We start from the raw sequence: 23,910 nt of genomic DNA, 5'->3' as shown, positions 1-23,910 counted from the left end.
CTTTGCATATACTTAGCTGCCTCCTTTTTGCTTTGTAATACAAATCTTACCTAGAAAATATTCCTGCATTTTGGGGAAAGCAAATATTTCTATAGAAGTTTTCAACACCAGAATGTCTTCATTTTTCTAGCAACTTTCTAGGAAGGTATTTGTATCTCTACTTATTATTGTAATTTTACCTAGTGTTTCTCAGCAACAGATGAGGACCTGCAACTTTCAAGCCATTGACAACAATGGGACAGAGGACCTGAGATCTCTGAAACACTCACTTTCTTGTTCTTATATTGGCTTCAAAGATTCAAGGAGACCAAAAAAAAATACATTATTTTAGTTTAGTCACATTATCAGTGAATGCATTTAGACAGCTTCAGGGAGTTGAGAGTAGCCTTTTGCTGAAATCAAGTAGCAAAATCAACCATACTTTTGTCTTTGACTTTACCCTCATCAATATCCAATACAGGAGGAGTTATGTGGGTTTGCACTCATTCCTATTATCAGGTACAAAGGACAAACACAGCCAGTCTTAGGAATACTTACATCAAAATCTACTTTCTCACCCTCTGGTATTTTAGGAGCAGTTAGTCTGCAGACAGTCAAAAACAAAACAAAAAGAAAATTAAAGAAGAATAAAGGATTTCATCTTAAAGAATATGCAATTTTTAATAGCCTATCCCTCCCTGCCCTTGGGAACCATGCTGACAAGGAGGAATGTTGGTGGAGATACAGAGGGATAGAAGAGCACATCAGTGGAACACTACTCCAGACTAGTACTAAGGACCACTGTCCTTCCTGGAAAGTTGTGCAGGGCAGGGAGTTACACCTGATCCCCCTTTTTATTCCCAAAACCTATGGTAATTCCCTACCACATGGAAAGATATTGGCCTGTGAGTCTGGCTGTGCAGAGCTGTATATTCCATCCTGGGCAGTTGGCAGAGTGGGAAGGGAAGGTGCTGGAGCCCAGAGCCAGCAGGTCCACAGAAAACCTTAGTTAAGCTCAACTCAGCCCAGCCCAACATTTGCCACCCTTCCTGCTGTCAGCAATCGTGGATGGAAGGGCACTTTCCCAGCCATGGCCTCCTACAGAGGATTTACTGTTGAGCTGCCTATATTTTGGGGTACTGTGAGACCTCTGCATATCAGCCCACAAGTTGTCTGACTCTACCAGGAGCAGGTCTTAAAACCCAGGCTGTAAAACTGCCACTAAGGCATCCTCTGAAGGAAGCAGACATTCTCGAAAGGCATGAAGGAACAAACAGATGGATGTTGCATGAGGGAGAGTTGGATAAAGGCTTCTAGTGGCTATTTGCCTAATAGAGAATCTAAGGGCTTCTGCTAGATCAGGAAAATTATCCCAGGGTTTTGAAACCCTGCCCATCATACTTACTTTATTCTGGGCTTCTCCTCTGTGTTTGGAAGGATGTAGCAAAACAGGAAGGGAAAAAGAGGAAGAAAGTTAAAACAACAGAGATCACGCCAGCTGCTAAAGTAAAAGGAGGGGAGGGAAATTTAATCTTAGAGGAAACATCCAGAGAAACTGGTTAAATCTCAAGCACTTCCAAAAGAAATACACACACTCACACACCCCTTTTGCTAGGAGTGAACCTGTTTTTACCCTCGAAACAGAATTTGGCAGAAAATAATCAAGAGACTGTATAAAAGTCCCAAACATAGCATCTGAGAAGCAATGCTTTTGTATAAATGCAAAATTATTTTTCTCAAACTATCCTGACCAAAGCTCTAAGGAGGACAGCTGGGCTGGAGGGTAGAAGAAAATTATGCCTTTTTCAACCAGCACTTTTTTTGCCAAAATTAATTTGAATTCACAGTATCATATCTCAGTGATAACTGGGGTTTGCCAGTTTTGTTTAAATGCCTCATGTGGCAGCCAGGAGGGGAAAGCCTTTATGACACACATTTTCTCCAGGTGCACTGGCCTCCAAGACAGCTTAGGGCACATGTCCCTGAGATGCCTTGGTGCCATAGAGAAGATGCTTATTCTTCTGCACTGTGTGGTGCTCCTCAAACCCAGCTTGGAAAGCATCCTCTCTTAGCAAGCATCCTCTCCTGCTGAGGTGCATGCAAAATTCCCATGGGCATTAATAAGAATGATCTTTTCATCTCCAGGAGAGGCAAAATACCCTGATAGGCAAACTAAACCATCACAGAGACTGCCAGCCTGAGCCCTCTGGCAGTCAGAATTGTTCCCTTGCAACAAGTGACCTTTCCCTGGCTCTCAGACATGTGCTGGTCTTATGAGTTACTTGCTTAACATTTGTGCTTGTGATCAACTCCCCTCCCTGCTATTCTTTTAAAACTTTAGTTATTAACTCCAGCGTAATGCCAGCAAGTTCAGTGCTGTTACTCTCACAAACAGAAATAAATTAAACCTATATGTTTATTCTGGCCCATTCTCTCAGAGACCCAGTCTGACTTTCATAAGCACACACCACATTTGAACTTTCAGGGATGCTGATGGATTCTGTGGTACAAGACTCTCCCTGTGTTGGCTCAGTGGGAGGAACTGAAGTAAAAAAGCCCACAGCATACTGAATCTGGTAAAAAAAAATTGCAAAATTAAAAGTAAAAATAAACTCTTCAGTAGTGCGTGCATGAGCCTGGTTATCAATATTATAATACAGTAAGATATTACATTTTTTCAAATGCTTATTTGCATGCAGCAGTTTTGGGAATGATGGAGGGAATTTGGAATAGCAAATAGAAAAAAGTAGGAAAATATAAAATGAAATATTATAAGAGGGAAAAATAGCAAAAACTTACACTGGAAAAAAAATTATTGAGGCAATCAGATATAAGGGTGTTGGATAAGAAAAAACTGAGAAAGTGGTTGGAAATGGGTTGTTGAGATAATCAACAGAAAAGATGTGAGAGATGTGTAAAAGAAATCAGAAACTGACATTTCCTTTTTCTCACTCTTTCCCATACAAATTTCATTAATGACATTTTTCGGGGTAGACTTTTCTCATTTACTGCAAGAACACTGCCTGCCAAAACATATCTCAGTTGAGGCCTCCAGATGCCAGAGCAATGCTAAAAAAATAAACAGCATGTAATTAGAAATGTGTTTTAGACTGCTCCACTACAAAGGAAGTCCCAAATCACTCCTGAAGAAAAATACCATTAGCCAACAGCATGCTTCTGTATTTCTCCAGTTTTTTTTTTTTATTATTTGTTTTGCTTTTCAAATAGCCAGCAAGCTTCTTAACATGTTAGCTAAATTGCCTTTTACCTGGAGAGAGGAAAAGTAATCATGATTAACCAGTCTATCAGGTATGTTATTTGCACAGGATTCCTTTCCTTCATGACATACCCAGATAATTTTCATAGACATTCCTGTTTAGCTTAAAGCTGCCAGTTAGAAACACTTCAGAGAGAAGGGGGGAAAAAAGAGTAGACAGGAAATGACTGCTTTTGTTTGTTGACCTTGGTTGCCAGGATCGACACCTGTCTGTCAATAACTGTGTGAATTTGGTTTCAGCTGCCACCAAATCAGCACTCCAACAAACAATTGCAAAAATAGAAAAAAAAAATCAAGATTAGTTCTTCTTGAAATAAGAAATTGTAGTTAGAATTCTTCAAGGTACCTCCAGAAAACCAGAAAAAGGGGTATTTTATTAAAAAATAAACAGTAAAAAATCAATCCTCTACAGTGCATGACCCAGCATTTGTCCATACTGTGTGAACCAAAAGCAGGGATGGGATTTATTTTTAAATGCCCCTTCTTTCAAGACACTGAGATAAGGAACTGGGCCAAAATTTGTAGACAAGCAGGAATTGTCAAAGCAAATTCCTGCTCCTGTGGTGGATTTTGACTGACATTCTGGTCATTCTAACTGTGAGCCATAGGGCTGCAACAAAATCCCCACATACAACCCTGCCAAAAGAAGGCAAGAGACACTGGAAATCCAAGTTCACTGCCCTGGTGAATAAAGAGTCTTTGAGTTTCTGGTTTCCAAAAGGCTTAGTGCAGGGAGAGGATACATCACCAAAATACCACCACCCTTCTTTCTCCTGCCCAGTCTATGAGATATTCACACGGTGCTCTCCTTCTCTGGAAATCCATCTGAACTGCCTTCACTTCACTCATAAATCCCTAAACACCCTCCCTTAATCCCACTTCTCAGAAGCAACATATCTAACTCACACTGTGTCCTTGGGAAAAAAAGGAAATCAATATGCTATTAAAAATAAAAGAAAAGAATGAGAAAAAGAAAGACAGAGAGGGGCTCAGGAAGGTCCTCAGGGTATTTCCCTAAATTAAAAAAGAAGCCTGGAAAGTGAGCAAGAAAATTAAAACCAAAGAAAAAAAACAACCAAAAAAAATCCCTACAAAAGCAAAAAGAAACAAAACAAGGAAGCACAGAAAATGCAGGGTGTTTTCAAGTGACACTGGGCTTTGTCCTTTGAAGCAGCTGCCTGGGTGTTCTAGGGACAGTCAGGAAGAACCCATTGTCTTCAACAACCTCTAAAACTCCATTAGAACAGTTTTATACATTCAAACTGGCCAGGGAGGGGCTGAGATATCTTATGCAAGAGCAACACTGACCCTGCACACATTCAGATTTGGTCCTTTCACATGAGTCTTGTCCCTACCTGTGTGCTCCAGCACCCACTCAACCAAGTATTACAACTAGACTATCTCCAGCCTATGGCCTGCTCCACCCATCTGAATAAATTGACTCACATGCTTAATGTTTAACACAATTTTAAGTGCATGGCTTGAACAGAAGTTTACATTTCTATAGATGCAGGCCTGGAACCCATGACCCTCTAAAGCTGAGTGAGGGATGCCTGTCTATGCAGGGCTCAGCTCCATTTTCAAGTATGCCACTATGATTTAAGAGGTTCTTTCCTGATTTTTTGGGGATAGAGATATTTTGCTGATGAGAGCTAAGACACAACAGATTCTGGCTAAAAGACAAGTCCAGAGCAAGCTTCTAGAGCTTGATTTTCACCATCTACTATCCTAATTAGGATGTAGAGCTTGCTCAATACACTAATGACTCCCCAAGGGTGATTGGATATGCACAGTGAGTGATTCTTTGCAGCAGAGATGTTTTGGCCCAGTTCCTGAGTTTAAAATAAAGTGAGGAACAAATACAGACACATAAAAGAGAGTGAGATGTTAGAAAGATGACTTTGTTGTTCTAAGACAACACTGAGCTACCATCATTGTATTCGCCTTCTTCATTGGCTGTAGGTTGAAGGACAAAAGAAAAAGAGAAGAAGCACTGTAGTCAATCCACAACCAGCACTGCCCTAAGAGCAACTATCCCCACTCCCTCCCTGTTATGCTGGGAACCTTGGACTCTCCGGAGAGGGAACAAGAAGAAAAAACACCTTTTTGGTGATTTGATTTGGCTAACATACAGTCCTTTCTCCATGTTCATCAAAATCCATCTAGAAAGATAATTTCCCTCCCATCCTCTCTTTTCTCTTGAACAATGTCAGTGTTTCTGACACTGTTTCCCCAGCACTGAAAGAGAAAAAGGATGAGAGTCTGTAGGTTCATCACATACCTTCCTCATGAGCTTCCTCGGCTGGGGTCATGGTGCAAGCAGTGATGGAAAGACAGGAAATAGGAAAAAAAAAGACAGAACAGTTATTTAAAGCTCTTGAAAGCCTGAGAAAGAGACCAGGGAATGCATGAAAGGGGAAAAAAATAAAGGAATTAATGAACTAAGGCAGCTAGAAAAAGTATCTGGAGAGACTGTCAGGACTTTAAAATGCTGTAATGTTAAAGTAGCAGTAAGCATGGAAGTTAAAGGAAAAGAGGGCTGCAAATGATCATTTGTGGTTAATATTTGTTTCTCTTGTTTTCTTCTCTTCTACCAGCCCAGGACTCCTGTTCTCTCCCTCTCTCACACACATACACACTTCCATGTTGCACCTAGGTGGAGGAAACCAGAAGTCGTGTCACATACCTGGCTCGTGAACTTCAGGTGTGAAGTGTCATGGAACAAGTTGCGATGGAAAACAAGAGAATGAGAACAAAAAAACCTGTTATTTCACACACCAAAAGAGCTTTTGAGCCAACGGGGAGGAGGGGAGAGAGGAAAAGGGGAGCCAAGAGTGAAATTAAGAAGTAAACAGGTAAAATAATTACAATTGAAGTAACACATAAAGAGAAGTCACAGAACAGGAAAGGTAAAAGAGGCAGTTTTATGATAATGGTGCATTGCTAAAAAAAACCTTCTAATTATCATATGACATAAAGCACAACCTGACAGCACAGTGTACCAAGGTTTGCCTTGATTGGAAATATGCACATGAACATAGCCAGCACTCTCAAAGCACTATTGGACCCATCCTTTACTACAGCAGTATTTCAGCCGTTTGAAATAAACACAGTGTGGTTCAGAAACCTGCTGAAATACTTGCCATAACTCATCATCAACGTTCAGCTAACTTCCAAAGAAGCTCAGTTCCCTTCTAGATCTATGGCTCAGGCCATTTTCTTCCTTGAAGTCAACTTTGATGTCTATATAAATGTTATAAACTGCTGCTCTTCAAATCCATTTGCAATGTAAAATTACAAACAGATTACTTCATAGGAAGAAAAGGTTCATTAGAAGTCTGTGCAAGTCTACATGTCATTCTTCTGGGTTTTGGCAAAGCAAGAATAGATCAGCAATGTGAATTTGCAGGGCAGATTTTGCTTTTCAGCCATACACACACACACCCCACCAAATATTTTGCAAAGCAGGCATAAAAAAACCCACGAACTCTCACAGTGTTTATAGTCCCTGTGTACAGTCAGTGGGTAAACTTCTGCCCTGAGATTTGAAATAAATCTTTCTCTGTAGGAAGAAACATTCATTCTCACATCACAGGGCAGAATTTAAAACATTCCACAAGGAGACCTTTTGCTGAGCTACCCTTCCACAATAGTATATGTGTGTTTCCCCAGTTTCCAGTAAAATTTTCATGCAACGAGTAAGTTTCCTCCTCTTTACTGCTGATTACACTCTACTGAGAAAAAAACGTTAAACTAAAATAGAACCACCCCAAAGGCATGCAAGTTATATTCCATCATTAACTGATAGGTTGTTATCCCCTGTCACCTTGTATTCACTTCTTACACACATCATCCCAGCAGACACACACCAGGGAGTTTAGAAGTTAAATCACATACCTGGAGGGGGGGCTTCATTTAGTAGGAAGTGTCAGGGGAAAAACACAGGAAAGGAAGATAAAAGAATTAGAAATAAGTTATTCAGGAAGGGATCACCTCAAACTTTGGTAAGACTGGGTTGAAGAAGTATAATTTGCAGACCAGGTTATAGGGATGGACTGTTAATCAGAGTGGAAAAGGAGTGTAATTACAGTGGAGTATGAAGTAAATAGGGAGGAGATGCCATAGAAACAAAAGATAAAGGGAATTTGAATGTTGATGATTTGCAACAGTTTAAATCATGCAAATATATAAACCATGGGCAAGTGTAGTAACACTGGTGATCCTTAAATTTGAAAGAAAACATTCCCAAGAAGAGAGTTTAACAAGCATTTAGTGTTACCTAGATTTCAGCTGCCCTTTTAGCTATCAGAGCTGGCATGAGGATGTGACAGTTACTGAAGGAGAGACTGCTTTGGATGTATCCATATTCCTGCCTCTGAAGCTCCACCATCTAAGAATCCCTTCTGGCAGATTCAGGACTTAGCTCTGCAGAACTGGCAATATTTATGCACAGAGCTTGTCTCTGCTGCAAAGGACTAGAAACTGCTTGAGTCTGTGCGCCAGGATCCTGCTGCAATCCACTCCCTGAAAGTGTAAGCAGCTTGGGTTTCTGCAGCTCAGCTACCTGCTTTCTGTCAGGGCTGTGATGTAGTCACAGCCCAAAAAATTTGCAGGGGCAACAAAAAAGTTTGTTCTAAGCTTCTTAGATGGTGGTTCTTCAGTTACAAACAATATTTATACTTTCCTATAGGGAAAATAAGTTTTAGGGAATTTCAAGAATGGATTGATTCTTCATGATTTTGGTATTTTTCAACATCTTCAGATTCCTATGTACAGAAACACTTCAAATTAATACATAGGAATTTAGATGTCACAAACATGAGCTTGGTTAGGTAGAAAGCGTCAACAAAGGAAAATGAAAGAATTAGAGCAAGAATCCCACAACAGAAACACTGTGAACTTGTGCAGGCCAAAGCTGTGACTTAGAAGATGTGGTAGGCAAAGACAGCATGAATAACAGAGAAACTAAATAATCATGCACTTACATGAAAAGCTGCGACAGTCTCCTTCTGACATAAATGGTTTTTGTTAAGCTTGTTACATTTACATTGTCTTTTGGTTTTGTTGTGCTTTATGGTAAAGAAGGAAAAGAAAGCATGGGGAGGCTGTAGGTATGGCTTTATTGTTTATCACAGGTTAATATCTTGTGTTTTGCACAAATTTCAAGCTCATCCATGTCAGTGCAAGAGAACCAACTCTCAAGCAGTGGGTAGCAGTTCAATAAATACCATGGAAAAGAGGTACAAAGGCAGGCAAAGCAGCTGTGATGGAAGCAATGACCTTTAGCTTGCGCAAATCAAAGCCAGAAAAACCTTAGGTGCAGATTAAGAGACAAGAATGAATACAGTAAAAAAGAGATGAGAAGGATGTGAGACAAGAAGCGATGAGAACAGGAGAGGTATGAGAAGCAGTGAAGAGATGAATGTTGAAGTATTAAGTCATGTAAAAATCAATCAGCTTTCACCTAACTCCAGCCCTGGCAAAAGCATTGATCTGCTCTGAACTAAGAGGCTGGTCTCCCTCTGTGGACAGCAGAGTGAAATAGCTGCAGTGGGAGGCTGCTGAGATGTGACTGCTTTAATAAAGCTACTCCAAATGGCACAGAATGATTTTCATAGACAGTTTAGAGGACACTGCAAATTCAGTTTCTGTTTTTCCAGGTAACAAACATGATAACATTCCCATACGCACTGTGAGGATGGCTCTGAGTCCAGTCAGCAGCTGCTATTACAGCTTATACATTGAGATGTTCCTCTAAAAAATAATGTTACTACATTTCTCATGCAGCAGTTAGCTTTGTCCTCATTATTAAGCATCACAGAGTGATGAGGAAATTATGACTGGTCAAAGGTGTGAGGAAGCTGGAAGTTACAGTTTATCATTAATATTTGATTTTTATGTTTACTTCCACCATCTTTGAATTCCTGAGTATAATACTAGAGTTACTGTTAAAATTTTCCAACATAAATCATAGTTTCAATTAAATTTCAATATTTCAGAACTCACATAGATTTAGCTGAGATTTTGGTTAAAAAAATTAGAAACAGTTTCACAACCATAAAGGCTACAGAGACATTAACATCTCTGGAACAAAACGTTTTCACTTTTTGCCTTGTGGCAATCTCTCATTCCAGATTTGTTCTTGCATTACACTATATATACCCCACATTATCCATAAAGGAAATGCTTCAGAAGCATCTGAAATAGAATTTTCATTTCAAAATTTGGAAATCTTCCATGGAGGAAAGAGGAAAAAAAAAGTTGGAACAAGATGTTTTAACTAAATAAAAACCATAACTTTCAATACTTCAATAGCTGTCAAACAATGTGTTCTTTTTTTTTTTGTCTTCTTTTTATTTTCTCTCTCTTTTTTTTTTTTTTTTTTGGTGGGTTGAAAAGTTTCCATTTTGTCCCAGTTCAGCACATGACCCAGTTGTGAAATTGCCAACTGGAATTGAATTTCCAGCACACAATAACCCTTCAGATTGACGCAGAGGAATTCAGAAGTCACATACCTGGTTCATGGACTTCTTTAAAAGGGAAGTAGCAAGTAGCAGGGAAGGAGATGCAAAGAAAGATAAGAGAATTAGAGCAAGAAACAGAGGATAATTAAAAATTCTGACACTTTTCTTAGCTAAGGTGGTGGAGCAGGGGTTAAAGGGATAAAAAACATTAATAAGTTTAAGTGAGAAATAGAGGGCACATATAAATATCAATTAGAATTGTGGGGAGGAAGGGAAGGGTTGCTTGGATATAAAAGATGCAGATGACTAACATATAGATTCATAATGTTATAAATCAATTGCCACTAGTAGCCTTGGTTGACAAAAAGATCACTTGTATTTAAAGCAAGTCCATTACCCATAGGTTTGAATGTGCAGAAAGGGTGTAGACAACCTGCTCTTATTCATGTGCATAGAAATCCCAGCTGCTGTGGGAATCAATGGGCTCTGAGGAGCTGGCATTGATTTCCTTGGTGCCCAGGATTTCACCACAGGTGTGTAGGGCTGCACACCGGTGTGGGAGGGTGAGTATGAGCATGTTACTGCTCTCCAACCTGCTGGATAAAGCATCCCAGGGAAGCCTGGGTGGGCAAGCAGAGAGGGGCAGGCAGAAGGGCAATTTAAAGGTAAAAGAGTTTGGGCTGCCAGGCTGATGCTTTAACAAATATGACCTCCTATTGTACCAATCATATAGATTGTCTTACCAGTTCTGGACCTTAATTCTGGTTACAAAATCAAGTAAAAACACAACCCTGCTATCCCTGTTTTTACATAGTGCACATTGACCCAGAAACATCCCAATAGTTATGGAAAAAGCAGACATTACACCTTTATTCAAATATGCTCCAACCAAAATTATTCCACTTGGTCCAACCCTTACCCCAACAGTAAAAACTAGGTATGACAAGGTGTCACTTGTTGACACACTCATGACTTTGGGTGCAAGTCTCTCCAGTTCTCCATACACTGCTGCAAAAGGGAGTTTTATCTCTGTGCAGTGGCAGGAGTACAGTGGGAGGAGATGTACCCAACTGAGGGACACAGCATTGCCTCAGGACATTATTGTCCCACCTTTAATCCCAGAGTATGGCACAGAGGAAATGGTTTTGGGAACACTATCTCTGTACCAACCGGTGTCCATAGGAATAGCCTGGCTAGAGACATCAGGTGCTGGGGAATACATAAGCAGTGCCCAGCCTGTGCTTCAGGCATTGTTTTCAAACAGCAGTTAGTACTTATTACTCATCATGCTGCTTATCCTACGAGAGCAAAGCAATGGTGCAAAAGATATTTTTGCATCGGCTCATCTTCAACCACCTCCAGAATTCCTGCACGAGTTACCAACTCCAGACAGAAACAGAGGAATTCACAAGTCATGGCACATACCTTCCTCATGAGCTTTAGCGTGTGGGAAGAGTCACAGAGCAGAGTGCAAAGGAAGATGAGAACATTAGAAACATCAGAACAACTTTCCACTGGTGCAAAATGGAGGGGGAGGGAAAGACTGAGAATATGTCGCGAGGAAATAAAATCAGTATGAAAAGCAGTACTGGAAGTGAGGGTGCAAATGGTCTGAGATATTAAAAACATAAAGCTGATTTAAGTGGCCATATCAGATGACTTTTGTCTTATACAGCCATTCCTGCAGTCCTGCACAAAGCCAGGAGCAGCACACTGTTTCATAACCCTGATGCTTGCCCAAGTGGATTTACAACCTAAGGCCAGCAGGTTTTGTGTGGCTGCAAGTACTGCCATGAAACAGTGGCCTAGAAACTCTATTATATGACAAGAAAACCACCTTTAATAATTTGCAAAGCTAAAGCATCAAATTTATCACCATTTGCTCTATACCACAGGGTTTAAGCTTAAAAAAAGGTGTGTGGAAAGGCTAATGTAAGAATGTAAGATTCAGCCAATCATGAGCATTTCTGCAAATAATCTGGAGGCAGATCCATCCCAAATGGTCCAAAATAAGCCTCCCAAGGAGATCCATCCAATCTCAGAGTAAAGGCTTTTCAACATTCATCCTTTCAAGAGGTTTACATTTCCCAGCACTTTTCAAGCTTTTTTTTTGTGCAACAATTACCACGTACATCCACAGTGCATTCAATGTCAAGACAGAACACGAAGGCAGACAGTATAAAACACAAAATGGCTGCAAGTTTTAGTCAATGTTAATATGCCTGTTTCTAAGTCCTGTTTCCTTTTGCCGTTTTATGGTTTACTGGCTAAACCAGAGCTTACTCTGAAAGACAGGAATTGAGGAGTTGTGTCACATACCTTCCTCGTGAGCTTCTTTAGGGGTGAACAGCCACGGGACAGGATGCAAAGGAATATTAATAAAAATACATTGTTACATAAACTGAAATAGGCTGAAAACCCTTCACAGGGTGAAAATTCTGCTCCGAGAGAAAAGTTTTATCCCAGTAAGGGATGTGGTAATGGTCAGGAGGGAAAGGAATTTAAGGCACGTGTGGCTGGGAAACAGCTTCATTGTGTGAAGGAAAGGGGCAAAAATATATCAGAGAGGGAAAATCTCATAGTAAGCTCAAATATCACATGCTGAAATTTCTCTCTAGTTCCAGTTTTAGAGGAAGAGCTCCTGCTCTTGCCCAGATGGGCTTTATGGTGAGCTCTGCACAGGGCAGGAATGGCAGGGTTACCCCTGAGCTGACTCTGCCAGACCTTGCACTGAGATTATTCCTGTGTGTTAGCCAGTGGCAGAGCCTGGCACAGAGGTGAGGTGGAAAGCAAAGACAACAGAAGCCATAAGGCAGAATAACTGGATCCTGCTCCTCTTGCACCACCCTGGAGCCCCCCACCACTACCAGCAAGGAGACAGCAGGGAGCAGTGTGGAAGGTGATGGCACATACCTGCTGGAGGAGCTTCATCGGGTGGGATGTGGCAGGAAGCAAAAGCAATGAGATGGAAAACAACAACAGTTAGACTGAAGAGTGTGTGAATGCAACAGTGGGTTAAAAAAAAAAAAAGCACAGGATGGATGAAATAAAGAAAGGGAGGAGGAGATGAAATGGAGACAGATGACCAAAGCACAGATACAAGAAATGTAGAACCATCTAGACTTGGATGCTGTAAAAACTCTGCAAACTGCTCAGAGTGGGTCTATTGCGGCTCTATAAACAGGTTTATCCCTGTTTAAAATAGGGACAAACAGCACAAAGCTTTGCAAATATGGAACCAACACACCCTTTGGCTCCTTGCAGCTGGAGCACCACATCCCAAACCTCTGTAGTGCAAAGGGTGAGTTTCTGTTCCAGCCCCTCTTCTGCCCTGTCTGTGCCACCTTGCGAATACTATGTGCAATGTGGGGAGCTAGTTGGGGTTACTTACCAGCATCTACATTGTTATAATTCTGCAGTATTATAACATTCTGCATATTATATATCATATGATATATTATAGCTTAAAAACTTATAACACATATATTATATGTAATATATTATAGCATGTGCACTATATAACATAGGGCTAAGCATATATTTTACCACAGATGGATTTTTTACTTCAAAATCCATCTGATCATGATCTGCCAAGTTACGTAAGAGAAGCCAGTTGACACCTGATAGAAACCTTTCTAGCCCAGTCTGTTATTCCATGGCACACAAACACCCAGGGATAAAAATCAGCCTCAGAGACTGCTGTGTCTTGCATGAAGGGATGCTATCCACATTTTCCTTGCTGCTCCCACCCCAAAACAGGAGCAGAGGTGCCTGCACAGATACTCAAGGATGTGGGGTACCCTCAGTAAAACTTGTTCAAGGGGCAAGAAAAGCTCTCTGCCTGCAGGTAGTTTGTCCCAGCATCTTTTTCTTGTCTCTTGCTTTCTTCTACCTCCTTGCAAAATCGAGGTGCACATCAGCACAAAGCCCTGCCACATGGACCAGCAGGGCTGAGATGCTGCTTCACTTACCTTCTTCCTGAGCCTCTTCTGTGGGTGGGAAATGTCACACAGCAAAAGAAATGGGAGGAGAAAATTAATACAGGAAATATGTTATTGGAACATTCCTGAGGTTTGCCAAGCTCCCAGGCCGTTATGGGCAAGAATACACAATGATGGCATTACAGGGTGAGAGAGAATTAAAAATAACATTTTTATGGGTACATTATGGGGTCATAAATGTTACTGAAATATGGGAATATGACCACAAGTGGAAACCACATAAAAAGGCATCCAATGTGTTATTCTTTATTAGAGCTGGCTAAAGTACCCTAAACCCAACTTGTGGTGAATTTTTAACCAAAAATAAAACTGCTGCATTTCTTTTGCTTTACATTTTTTCTCAAAAGGTGAAAAATTTTCACCAACATTTAACAATTTTTGAAATTTCAAACAAATTAATTCCTGAATTTTACCAGGTGAATATAAACTTTGCAGGGTGTCCCCCTCCCTTTAAAACATTCATTTTGACACCCTTGTGCCAGAAATAAGTCAAGCAGTTCAGTAAAAATGGTAGAACAAAACAAATACATATATGATTGTTTTCATATATATATATATATGCATATATACACACACCTATATGTGTATATATATATAATTATGTGTGCATGTATATTATATACATTATATATATATATATATATATATATATGCCTTGTATTTCTTTCATATATATATAAATGTTTTGGTTTGGGTTTTTTTTTTTTTTAAACAAATAAAACACGCCAAGTTTCCCACCAGCTCAATAAATGACATTAATGTCCACTATTGCATTGATGTCTGTGGCTCAAGACCGAGTCCTGGCCACCAGGTGTGAACCATTCGCTCTGAATGTCTTCACACACATTCTCCCTCCACACTGAGAGAGAAAGAAAGCAGAAGCCATGTCACATACCTTCTTCCTGAGCTTCAGGTGGCAAGTGTCATGGAACAAGAAGCAACAGCAAGCAGGAAAATGAAAACAGAAAACTGTTAGAAACTGGTGATGGAGTGAGCTAAGGCCTGGAGAAAAATGGTGGTTAGAAAATGATGGAGAAAAGTTACATGGAAAAGAAATGGATGGCTTCAGAAAGAAACACAAAGGTCAAGCAAAAGTATGGGGCAAAGAGAAGATACACCTCAGAGGAGTCAATCATGCAGATTAAAAAAAAAGTGAAAGTCACCTGCCTATTAATTTCACATCAGTCATTAAATACTTGAAAACAAAAAGTAGATGGTTAGAGAAGAAAGGAGAAAGGCAAGAAACAGTTCTCTTTTAAGAAAGGCTTGTCTGTAGGAGCAACACCCTTCGCTTGCTCTTTTGACATTTGACAAGACATGAAAGATGGAGCATGAAGAACACCTTCCCCTTCCTGGCTCTGCCACTCCATGCAGGACTAGAGAGACAGATGATGACTGAAGACAGCTCTGCAACCTATTTGGTGTCTCTATTTTCTTTTTCTTTTTTTGAGCCCTTGGTCCCTTCAGAAGCAATGCCAGGGGAAATAGGGATTTAACGATAATGTACCTTACAGCAGAAACAACTCTCAATATGACCACAAAACCTCTGTTCCCGCGACCACTGATGGGAATTTGCCTGTTGCAGAAACTTGGAGGAATCCAAGTCCAAAAATAAAATTAAAAAAAAGCAGCTCTGTATAAATCCCCAAGAGGGACATTTCCACACAGGGACAACTCCCTGTCTCTGAGCTGGTCTCATACACTCCATGAGCAAATATTCCACTTCCAGTAAAGGGTTTTCCATTTGACCCCTTAGAAGAGGCCTTAGACACTAAGGGCAGATCCTGGGAGCAATTCCAAGAGTTTGGCCCTTAGCTCTGTTCCAGATATCTTGGGAAAATGAAGGATGACAACTGGCAGCTACACTTGCCTGAACTGAAGCCAGTGTGTCAAAAGTACCCAGCAAAGACAGTGATACATCTTCAAAAACATCTTATCCCTACTGACTACAAAAGGTGAAACAGCTTGGGTGAGAAGGGTTTTTCATGCTTCATCTGTCCATATCAGCACTCTGTCTCTCACAGCTTGTCAAATCGAATTTTGCCAGCTAAAGGCATGGTAAGAAACTTCATCTTTGCCAGTTGGTTCTCTGCCTTGCCTTTTCTATCCTCAGCAGTGCCCTGTCGGCTGCTCCTCAGGAGCTGGACAACCTGCTCTTCCTTTCATTTTCAAAATTTAACCTCAATCTGTGGACATTGCCAAAATGAGAATGGCAGGATTTCACCGATGGTATGTTATATGGGCTCTGCACCAGTCCCTGCTCTAAAACGTTCCAAGTTTATGGACAGGTTTGCCCCCAGTTTTTTCACCATCCCCTCCTACAAATACTCCATTTCAGTATAACATGAAGGCTCTGCACATCACAGCCCCAGCTTGACTCATTTTTTGTTTTCCAACTGGTTTACTGATCAAGTGTTTCAGATCGCCTTTAGCAGCAAGCACCAAAGAGAAGGGTGAAGTGTAGACAAGGGAAAAGCAGGACCAAGAATCAAAGAAAGATAAATTACATTCCACTTTTTTTGTTACCTTCTTCTTCGTACTCCTCTGCATTGAAATGGGAGAGGGGGAAAAAAAAAGCAGACAAATCAACCATCAGCTTTGACACATCAGTAGGATATTACCCATGGCAGAGCCCTCTGTGCTCAGAGGGATGACAGGCAAGATGGTTTCTGAGAGCCACTTGCAACTCAGCAAGTCAAATAACAGATTAAATGAGTATGAAAATAAAAAAAGGAGTTGTAAAAAGGGGAAGAAGACAATACGGTATTGAAATTTTCCTTGGGCAATGGGAGCACAAGGTTACATGTGCATTAGAAGGAAAAAGGTAGCAGTGAGTGCCTCTGAACATAAGAAAAATTTCCATGCATATTGCTTATAAACATTGTGAGGATTTACAGTTTAAAACAAAATATATTACTTATACAAAAGCTTCAAAATAACTTGCCAGCAGATGGCAGTACCCCTACAAAAACTAGCAGCATCCCCTCCCACCAGGGCATCAATTTGGGACTGAAACCCCACAGGTTGCCCTCAGCACAAAAACGGCCAGGCTGCTGCAGGTAGTGTAAAAACACCAGAAGCTGGTGACAGTCAGACAGACAGAAGCACAAAAGAGAAACTTCAGATTTGTCTAACCATACCAGCTGATACAGCCAGCAAATGTTGAAGGCTTGCACAAAAGCAATTACAGACAGATTTAAGACTTACCCTCTCCTTGTTCCCTGTGAGAGAGGAAAAAAGGAAATTGAAACTAGATAAGTATTTATCCCGTTCTGAACTGACATCAAGCTTTAAACCTTACACTGAAGCAACCCAATGCAATGTTGTTTAAAGTCTGTTGTTTCTTCTTTCCCCCATTTTCTCTGCTCTTCCAGGAGATATGTGGTTTTCAGAGTAGTAAAGTGGCTGGGTTTGGGTTTATTTTAAATACTATTCTGATTCTGAAGGTCCATATGGATTCATATCCAGGAATAATCCTCCACGCCAGGGCTCTGACATGATACCCACACAGGAGCACTGTGCAGGGGCTGATAAGGGTGGCCCTCAGCCCCAGTGTGCCAGGCAAGCCAGCCTGCATTCAATGGCCCAAACCAACCCAGATGTGCTATGGTCTCCCTGAACCCTAGGGCTGTCTAATAAAAATCTGGTATAAAACAGGTGCTGCTAAATGTTTATCCCATGGCTGTAGCAACACAAGTCTTGTGGTCTACTCCTGTTCCTTGCCCACGCTTGCCAGCTCCTCCTGCTCTACCATCCCCTTGCATGAAACCCAAGTCCCATTGCCACCCTGGGGCCACATCCTAAAGGAAAGACATGTTCGTTGGGGATTGCCTGAAAAAGGCACCAAGTTTCATCTTTAGAAAAAAAATAAAAATTAAGAGCTGGACAGAATGAAACAGGTTGAGCTGAACTTGTCTGATAGCAGAGGAGAGGGATAAGTGACCACTGCAAGTCTGTCCATGATTCCTCTGATACCATCACTGCCCTAAATCTCCCCTCTATACCTACTGATGCAAAAATGTCAAATGACCCCATCCAGTTTGGTCATATTAGTCTAGATTTGTTAAACCAGGGCAGAAACCACTGCACTGTGGACTTTATTCCCCCTCCTCCAGGTGCAGTGCCACAGCCACGGAGGGCAGGGTGAGCTGGGTGGAGGTGTTTGGTCCTGTGTTGGACAGGGAGGGGACCTTGACATTCTAAGGCAAGATGCCCCTTCCCCACTGCCTCGGGAGGCTTCAGGCTGAGCACAGAGCAGCACCCTGCAGGGATGCCCTCACTCTGCTGTGTGGAGCCAAGCTGAGCAGAAGAACACGCAGACAACTTTCTCTCTACTTACACTTCCTCGTTATCAGACATGTTGGCAATTAGTTTCTAGACAAAAGAGAAGAAAAGGAAAACAAACAAGAAAAAGAAGAAAAAGTGTGTTATTAATGAGTGCACCTCGTAAAAAATACCAAGGCAGAAACAGATGAATTGACATTTAAGGACAGAAAAAGCCAAGCACCTGCTTTCCCACACAGCAACCAGTTCCCCACCAACACTGACATTCTGGGAGAAGCACAAACCTTTGCCAGCCATGTCAGAGGACAAGGGGAGGGGAGGAGAAAAAGATCATTGGGAAAGACATATCCCATCAGCTCAGCTGCTTCCCACAGGCAAACCCAGGGGCTGCATAGTCCTGGCTTCAAATTAAAAGATCCCCAGAGCTCAGGGACACAGGCAAGGCCAGGGTGTCCTCCTGCACCCATCTGACATTTCTGTTGTTCCAGCAAGAACAGAGAAATTTTGCCTTCTTTTGTGCTCCCACAAGCAGGAAGGTGCCAGCCCCAAAGCCTCAGTCCGAGTTAAAAACATAAGTGAAACTACCAATATACCTAGGTAAGACATAAGATAAGAGATAAGTACTTATTTGTCAACACCCTAAAGGTGTCTGGTTTATGCAACTGACGAGTGAGTGAACAATAATTTGTTGATTAGTTTAAGATGAAAACCAGCCACATGCCTGGTTAGGCAGTTCACACTGATATAACCATTTCTATGTAATGCAACACTCTGGCTTTCCTAAAAGCATCGGCTGCCCTGAGGCCAGGGGAGAAGATGAGGAAAGGCCCCCTGAAATTCCCTCCAAATCCACAGTAGATCTTAAATTAGAATGCCAGACTTCTCCTTGCTGGCCCAAACCCTGATTTTCATGACTTCATTATTCAGCTGATATATGAGAGATGTCTTGAAGGAGCAGGTGGGCTGACTTAGGTTCAAAAGGAACAACTGCAGCTCAGCAGCTTTCTATTTCAGAGGAAGGCAGTAATCCCACAGGCTCCAACCCTGCCCTATAAGGGATTCTCTCCATTCCCCAGCAATGACCTTGGGCACCATACGTTAACATCAACAGGATTTAAAACCCCCACGTTGCAAGGAGAGATAAACAGCCAACATTTTTTTTCTTCTAGTTCCTCATTTATTCTCCTTCTGAAATCAAGCATCGCCCTGGAAGCAGTGCCAGCAGTGGCTGTGTTATGACCTGACCTGAGGTGCTGGATGGAAGGATAATCTACTGCCAGAACACACAAGATTTGGTTCAGTGGTCTCTTGGTCCCAGGCTGCTTTTAACCTTGTAGCTGTGGTTGCCCACTCCTTGAGTGGAACAGCCATCCCAAGGAGTACTTTGGGGACTCTAGTCCCACCATGCAGGAAGAATAGGGGATTGGGGGGGGGGGGGGGGCGGAATTTTGTGCTGGTGAGGAATTTCGGCTTTTTTTGTGCTGCACCAATTCACACTGCTTATTCTGTTAATTGCTTGAATGCTACAACATTGCTAGTCTCCCTCCCCTGGCATTTTCAATGTAGATTTCATAAAATCTTCAGGATGAAGACTTCTACTTGCTATCTGTTCAATGGCTAGCATGTTAGCAGTCTGATTTCAGCCTCCAAAAATACAAAAATCATTACTATTAGTAAAAATGCTTGACAGTGTGTTGGTTTAAGAAGCAGAGCTTCTTCAGGCAAAAACCTGTGGAGTGAATCTGCCTAGTGCCCAGCTGTTGACTTCTTCCAAAATATACATTCTGTAAAGATTGAGGGCAATGGCCAATCCTCCCATGGATTAAGCCTTTATAAATGCAGCTTTCCTTCTTCCCAAGGTGGAGGATTTCAAAAAAAAAAAAAAAAAGACGACTTTTAAAAGGCTGTGGGCTAAACTCCTCTCTCATTCCAGTAAGAAGAAGAGTAATACCACTAAATGGTGAAGAAATCAGCTCAAGAACCTTGTGTGTGCACAAGGGGAGCGTCTGCTCCGTGCAGGGCAGGCACAGAGCGCAGCTTGTTCTTTCCCAGGCAATTGAAGTCAACGGGAGCCTTTGCAATCAGGCTTTCCATTAGCAGTTATTGGAATGAGCTCATCTAGTCTCCAATTTAGCTCTAAGGACATCTTGCTGAGGGTTGTCACACTGGCTGTTCCCCTACCCCCTTCCATATTTGTTAATCCAAGCGCTGCAAATGCGAATGGGATTTTGCATGGCATCTGTCCGTGTGCTATAAAAGCGGAGCGAGAATGCCAGCATCCCTGACACCATAAGACCCCAACCCTGAGGGGATTTCTTGGCCCCAGATAAAATGAATTAATAACAAATGCATTGGCAGACTCTGTAGAAAGATGAGTCAGATGCAGGAGCCCCACAGGCGAGGGCAGGGGGACAAAAAAATCCAGGGGAAGATCACAGATTCCAGCCTTGCAAGGGCCAAACATTCAACCAGGTTTGGTCCCTCTGTCAGGAGAAGCTGGCATTTAAGGCAGTAGCTGACTACCATTGCCCCAGCTGGAAAAGTAAAAAGGTTTAGCTTCAAGAAGAACAAGGTGTCTGTCCACTTCATGGCATTCAAAAGCCATCTGGTCCCTTAAAGCCAGGGGCAGCATGCAGACTGTCATAGCTACAGCCACCCAAGACAAGAAAGGCTCTTTGATGCCCAGCACTATCCACATAGATAACTCTGCGGTCAAAGCAGCCAGCAAAATTAGACTATATTTACATCCAAAAGGCAATAAAGAAAGCAATCTGTTAAGAGCGGCAGTTTTTGCAGTCAGGATTACGTTCGCCCGAAGGCAATGGAAAGTCTCCAGTTGGCTCGGGATTACCCTTTGGTGGAAATTACTTTACACACAGCAAATGCAGCCCAGGATTAAGGCTGTTAGCACCTTCAGGCAATAATTGGGCTTTGTTTGTGTAGTGGCAGAAAAATGGATTTTGGTCTTGAAGCCCTGGTCTTGACTGAGGTTTAAGGATGTAATAAAATCAATTAGTTAATACTGCCTACCCTTTGGAAGGAAATCAAAACACATGGGAAAGTTTCACCAGACAGAAAACTTCCTGCCTGCTCCCACCCCTTAAAGATGAAAGCAAAGGTTATTTTCTGCATTTTATTCAAGGCAAGAAGGTCACTGGAAGGACAAATACACCGATCCTTAGCCCCAGGTGGACAGGAGCACCATATCCCTTTTGGCCCCAATTGCTCCTGGCCTCAGCTGAAAAAGCAGAGCCAGCACATCCCAAGAAGCCTCTTAGCAGCTGAGAATGCACCCGGGAGGGGGAATGAGCTGCCTTGCACCTCCAGGCCATCCCTGGAAATAACCCACCCATCAATCATCCCCTCCCAAGCCAGGCCATACAAGGTAGGAAAGGTAGCAAGAGCCCTACAGAAAGGGGGCAGGACACAAGTGGCCATGCATGGGCAATGGGACATGGCAGGGACAGCTCTCAGGCAAGAGCTAGGGTTGTGATACACCAAGCACCACATAGCCACTCCTTCCCAGCAGGAGCTACTGCAAACCCAATGCATGGATTTTTTTATATATACACATATCTATATTAAAAATATGTGTATTATACATATATAGGAAATACAGACATATATGCATATACATCTACTTTTTTTAATATATATTTCTTCCAACCCTCTGCCTCCTCCCTTTGTTTCTGAGCTGCTCAGTACTTTCCAGCAGAAAGAGGTTGGAAGGTGAAGCACCCAGCACAGCACTGATGCTGAAACACAGTAGCAGGACCCAAGCACTGTGCAGGGTCCACTGACACATAGCAAAATCCCAGTTCCCTGTCCCAAAATGTACCCTTTATCCTTGTCTTCAGGGTGGTATGAGCTGTCTGATCATAGGGGGTTTCTCTAGGGATAACAAAGCTGAGACAGAGAACAAAAAGCCAATGCTCATGCTTAGCTTATATCCCCTGCCTTTCCTTGTTCTTAGAATCATCAAGGTTGCAACACACCTTGATCACAAGATCGTCCAATCCAACCATCCAATCCAACCTGGCACCACCACTGTAAGCCCTAAACCACTCAACCATATCCCCCAGGTGCCTCTTGAACATCTCTTGGGGACTCCACCACCTTCCTGGGTCTTGCCCTGCTGAGGGAAGCTGCCTGACCTGGCAATTGCCTACAGCCTCACTGGAGCTCTTCCACACTAGTGGCACAGCTCCCACCCAAATTGCTGGCACCAGAGTCACCCATGCTGGTGTCTCTCCCACCTTTGTAGGATACCCACCACCCCACAGCAAGAAGCTGATCCAAGAAACATAAATATGGTGATGGAAAACTGTCCCCTGCCACAGAAAATGAGAAAATTGTGAGAGAAATTCCCTTTGTGCACAGAGGGGCAGGAGGAGGGGATTAAATTCAGAGTGGTGATGGGATGCTCCCTGTATTCATGACTTCAAACTCCTTCACTTTGCTGGCCTGACCAGGCAAAAGTCACAATTTTCTTCTTTCCTGTGGGAGGGGGCAGTTTCCCATGACCACAATTTTTTTCTCAGATCTCCCTCTAGATCTACAGCCCTAGTCATCCACCAGCAGCTCCCTGATGGTCCTGCCCTTCATGCCTCCTGCCTTTGCTGTCCCTTTCTCTGGGTGACAGGGGAGGGAAGGTCAGCACTTTCCTCCTGCTGCTGGAGGGAGCTTTCCCCAAATGCCCCAAGAGATGACATCTCAGTTTGGAAGCATCTATTCTCCCACTACTAATCCTTGAGAGTTCAAAGCACCCAGACCTCTGAGGATGACATGAGACTTGTGAGATGCCCAACTAAAGCCAGGAGGCAGAATGGCCTTTTGCTTAGGATTCTGTGTCAGACCCCAGAACCTGTGGACCCCTGGTGCTTCTCCATTCAAACCAGGGCTCATCCCTTCTGCAGTGTTACCCCCCAGCAGCACCCCGTGCCAGGGATCCCACTTACCTGGCAGGAGTGGAGAGAAGCACCAAGCTCCCTGTCGGAGGGGACGGGCAGGCTGGGATCTGCGAGCGTCCCAAGGTGATGCAGCTCTCAACTTATAGTGACATTTGATCGTCTGGAAGAGCCGATTGGCCCCAGATTGCCTGCGCAGGGCAGGGAAGGGAAGGGAGCAGGGATGAGGCGGGGAGGGGATGAGATGGAGGGGGAAGCAGGGGTAGGGGGGAAAAAAAGGTCATACCATGTATAGGAGCAGCTGGAGGAATTGCACAGATGATGCTAAGATGGGAGGGACATGTTTGGAGAAAAAAACCTCCAGGGCTTATGTTTCTATATTTACAACCCAACAGGCAGGCAGAGCTCAAAGAGGGGTATCTGAGGCAAAGGCACCTCAGAAACAAACTGGGGGCCCCCATAGCTCTGTGGTGCATGATCACTGTTAAAAACATGGTTGTGGCACCCAGGATCTCGCAGTCTCAACACACAGCAGCAACCTCCGCTCTCCCCTGTGGGCAGGGGCTCTTCACAGCTGCCCATTCACACACGAAGGGTTTTGGCTGTGCTGCAGAGAGCCTGGGGAAAGCCTGTGCATCTTCCGCGTCCAAAGCTCTTTGTCCAGCAGTCACAAGCACGTGAGAAGGCAGAGGCACTTGGCACACATCCTCAAGTGTGTCTGTGTGAGTGCTCTGTGTCACACGCCCACCTCTCACTGACACTGCCGGGGCTCTGCCACGCACCGGGGCTTGAGGGGACCTGGAACAAAAAGCAAGAGAGCAGGAACGCAGCAAAAGCGCTTTTAAGCCATTCTTAGTGTGATATGAAAGCATTATTTAGGTAAGGACTTCTTAGGGAGGGCAAACCCCAGCTGTCTGGAGCCTGGAGTAGTTTTGCTGCCAGAGCACTCTCCACAGTTGCATGACTATTCCAGCAGAGGATTGCAGTGCCTCACACAA

The 23,910-nt window shown here is 42.8% G+C and overlaps 1 protein-coding gene across 22 annotated transcripts in view; it reads right to left on the bottom strand.

Moving 5' to 3' along the window:
- TNNT3 (troponin T3, fast skeletal type) overlaps window positions 1-23,112 on the bottom strand; it is a 31,404-nt gene extending 8,292 nt beyond the window's left edge. The window contains exons 1-12 of one of the 22 annotated variants that reach the window (XM_085062851.1): window positions 22,964-23,111; window positions 18,061-18,095; window positions 16,929-16,942; window positions 16,248-16,265; window positions 14,617-14,628; window positions 13,692-13,709; window positions 9,772-9,786; window positions 7,154-7,165; window positions 5,943-5,954; window positions 5,538-5,558; window positions 1,385-1,403; window positions 538-583 (exon numbers count right to left, since the gene is read on the bottom strand). In XM_085062851.1, coding sequence (XP_084918977.1) covers window positions 538-583; window positions 1,385-1,403; window positions 5,538-5,558; window positions 5,943-5,954; window positions 7,154-7,165; window positions 9,772-9,786; window positions 13,692-13,709; window positions 14,617-14,628; window positions 16,248-16,265; window positions 16,929-16,942; window positions 18,061-18,080 — 207 coding nt within the window. In that variant the 5' untranslated portion in view covers window positions 18,081-18,095; window positions 22,964-23,111. Of the gene's footprint in view, window positions 1-537; window positions 584-1,384; window positions 1,404-5,537; window positions 5,559-5,942; window positions 5,955-7,153; window positions 7,166-9,771; window positions 9,787-11,145; window positions 11,158-13,691; window positions 13,710-14,616; window positions 14,629-16,235; window positions 16,266-16,928; window positions 16,943-18,060; window positions 18,096-22,963 lie in introns of all 22 variants that reach the window. The other 21 variants (XM_085062854.1, XM_085062853.1, XM_085062855.1 and 18 more) reach the window with 21 other exon arrangements.
- Between the last annotated feature and the right edge of the window lie 798 nt (window positions 23,113-23,910).

Source organism: Lichenostomus cassidix, chromosome 5 (assembly GCF_008360975.1).
Source record: "Lichenostomus cassidix isolate B80296 chromosome 5, HeHo_3.0, whole genome shotgun sequence".
Lineage (NCBI taxonomy): Eukaryota > Metazoa > Chordata > Aves > Passeriformes > Meliphagidae > Lichenostomus > Lichenostomus cassidix.
Note: the sequence above shows the minus strand (reverse complement) of the source record. Positions and strands in the feature narration are given on the sequence as shown.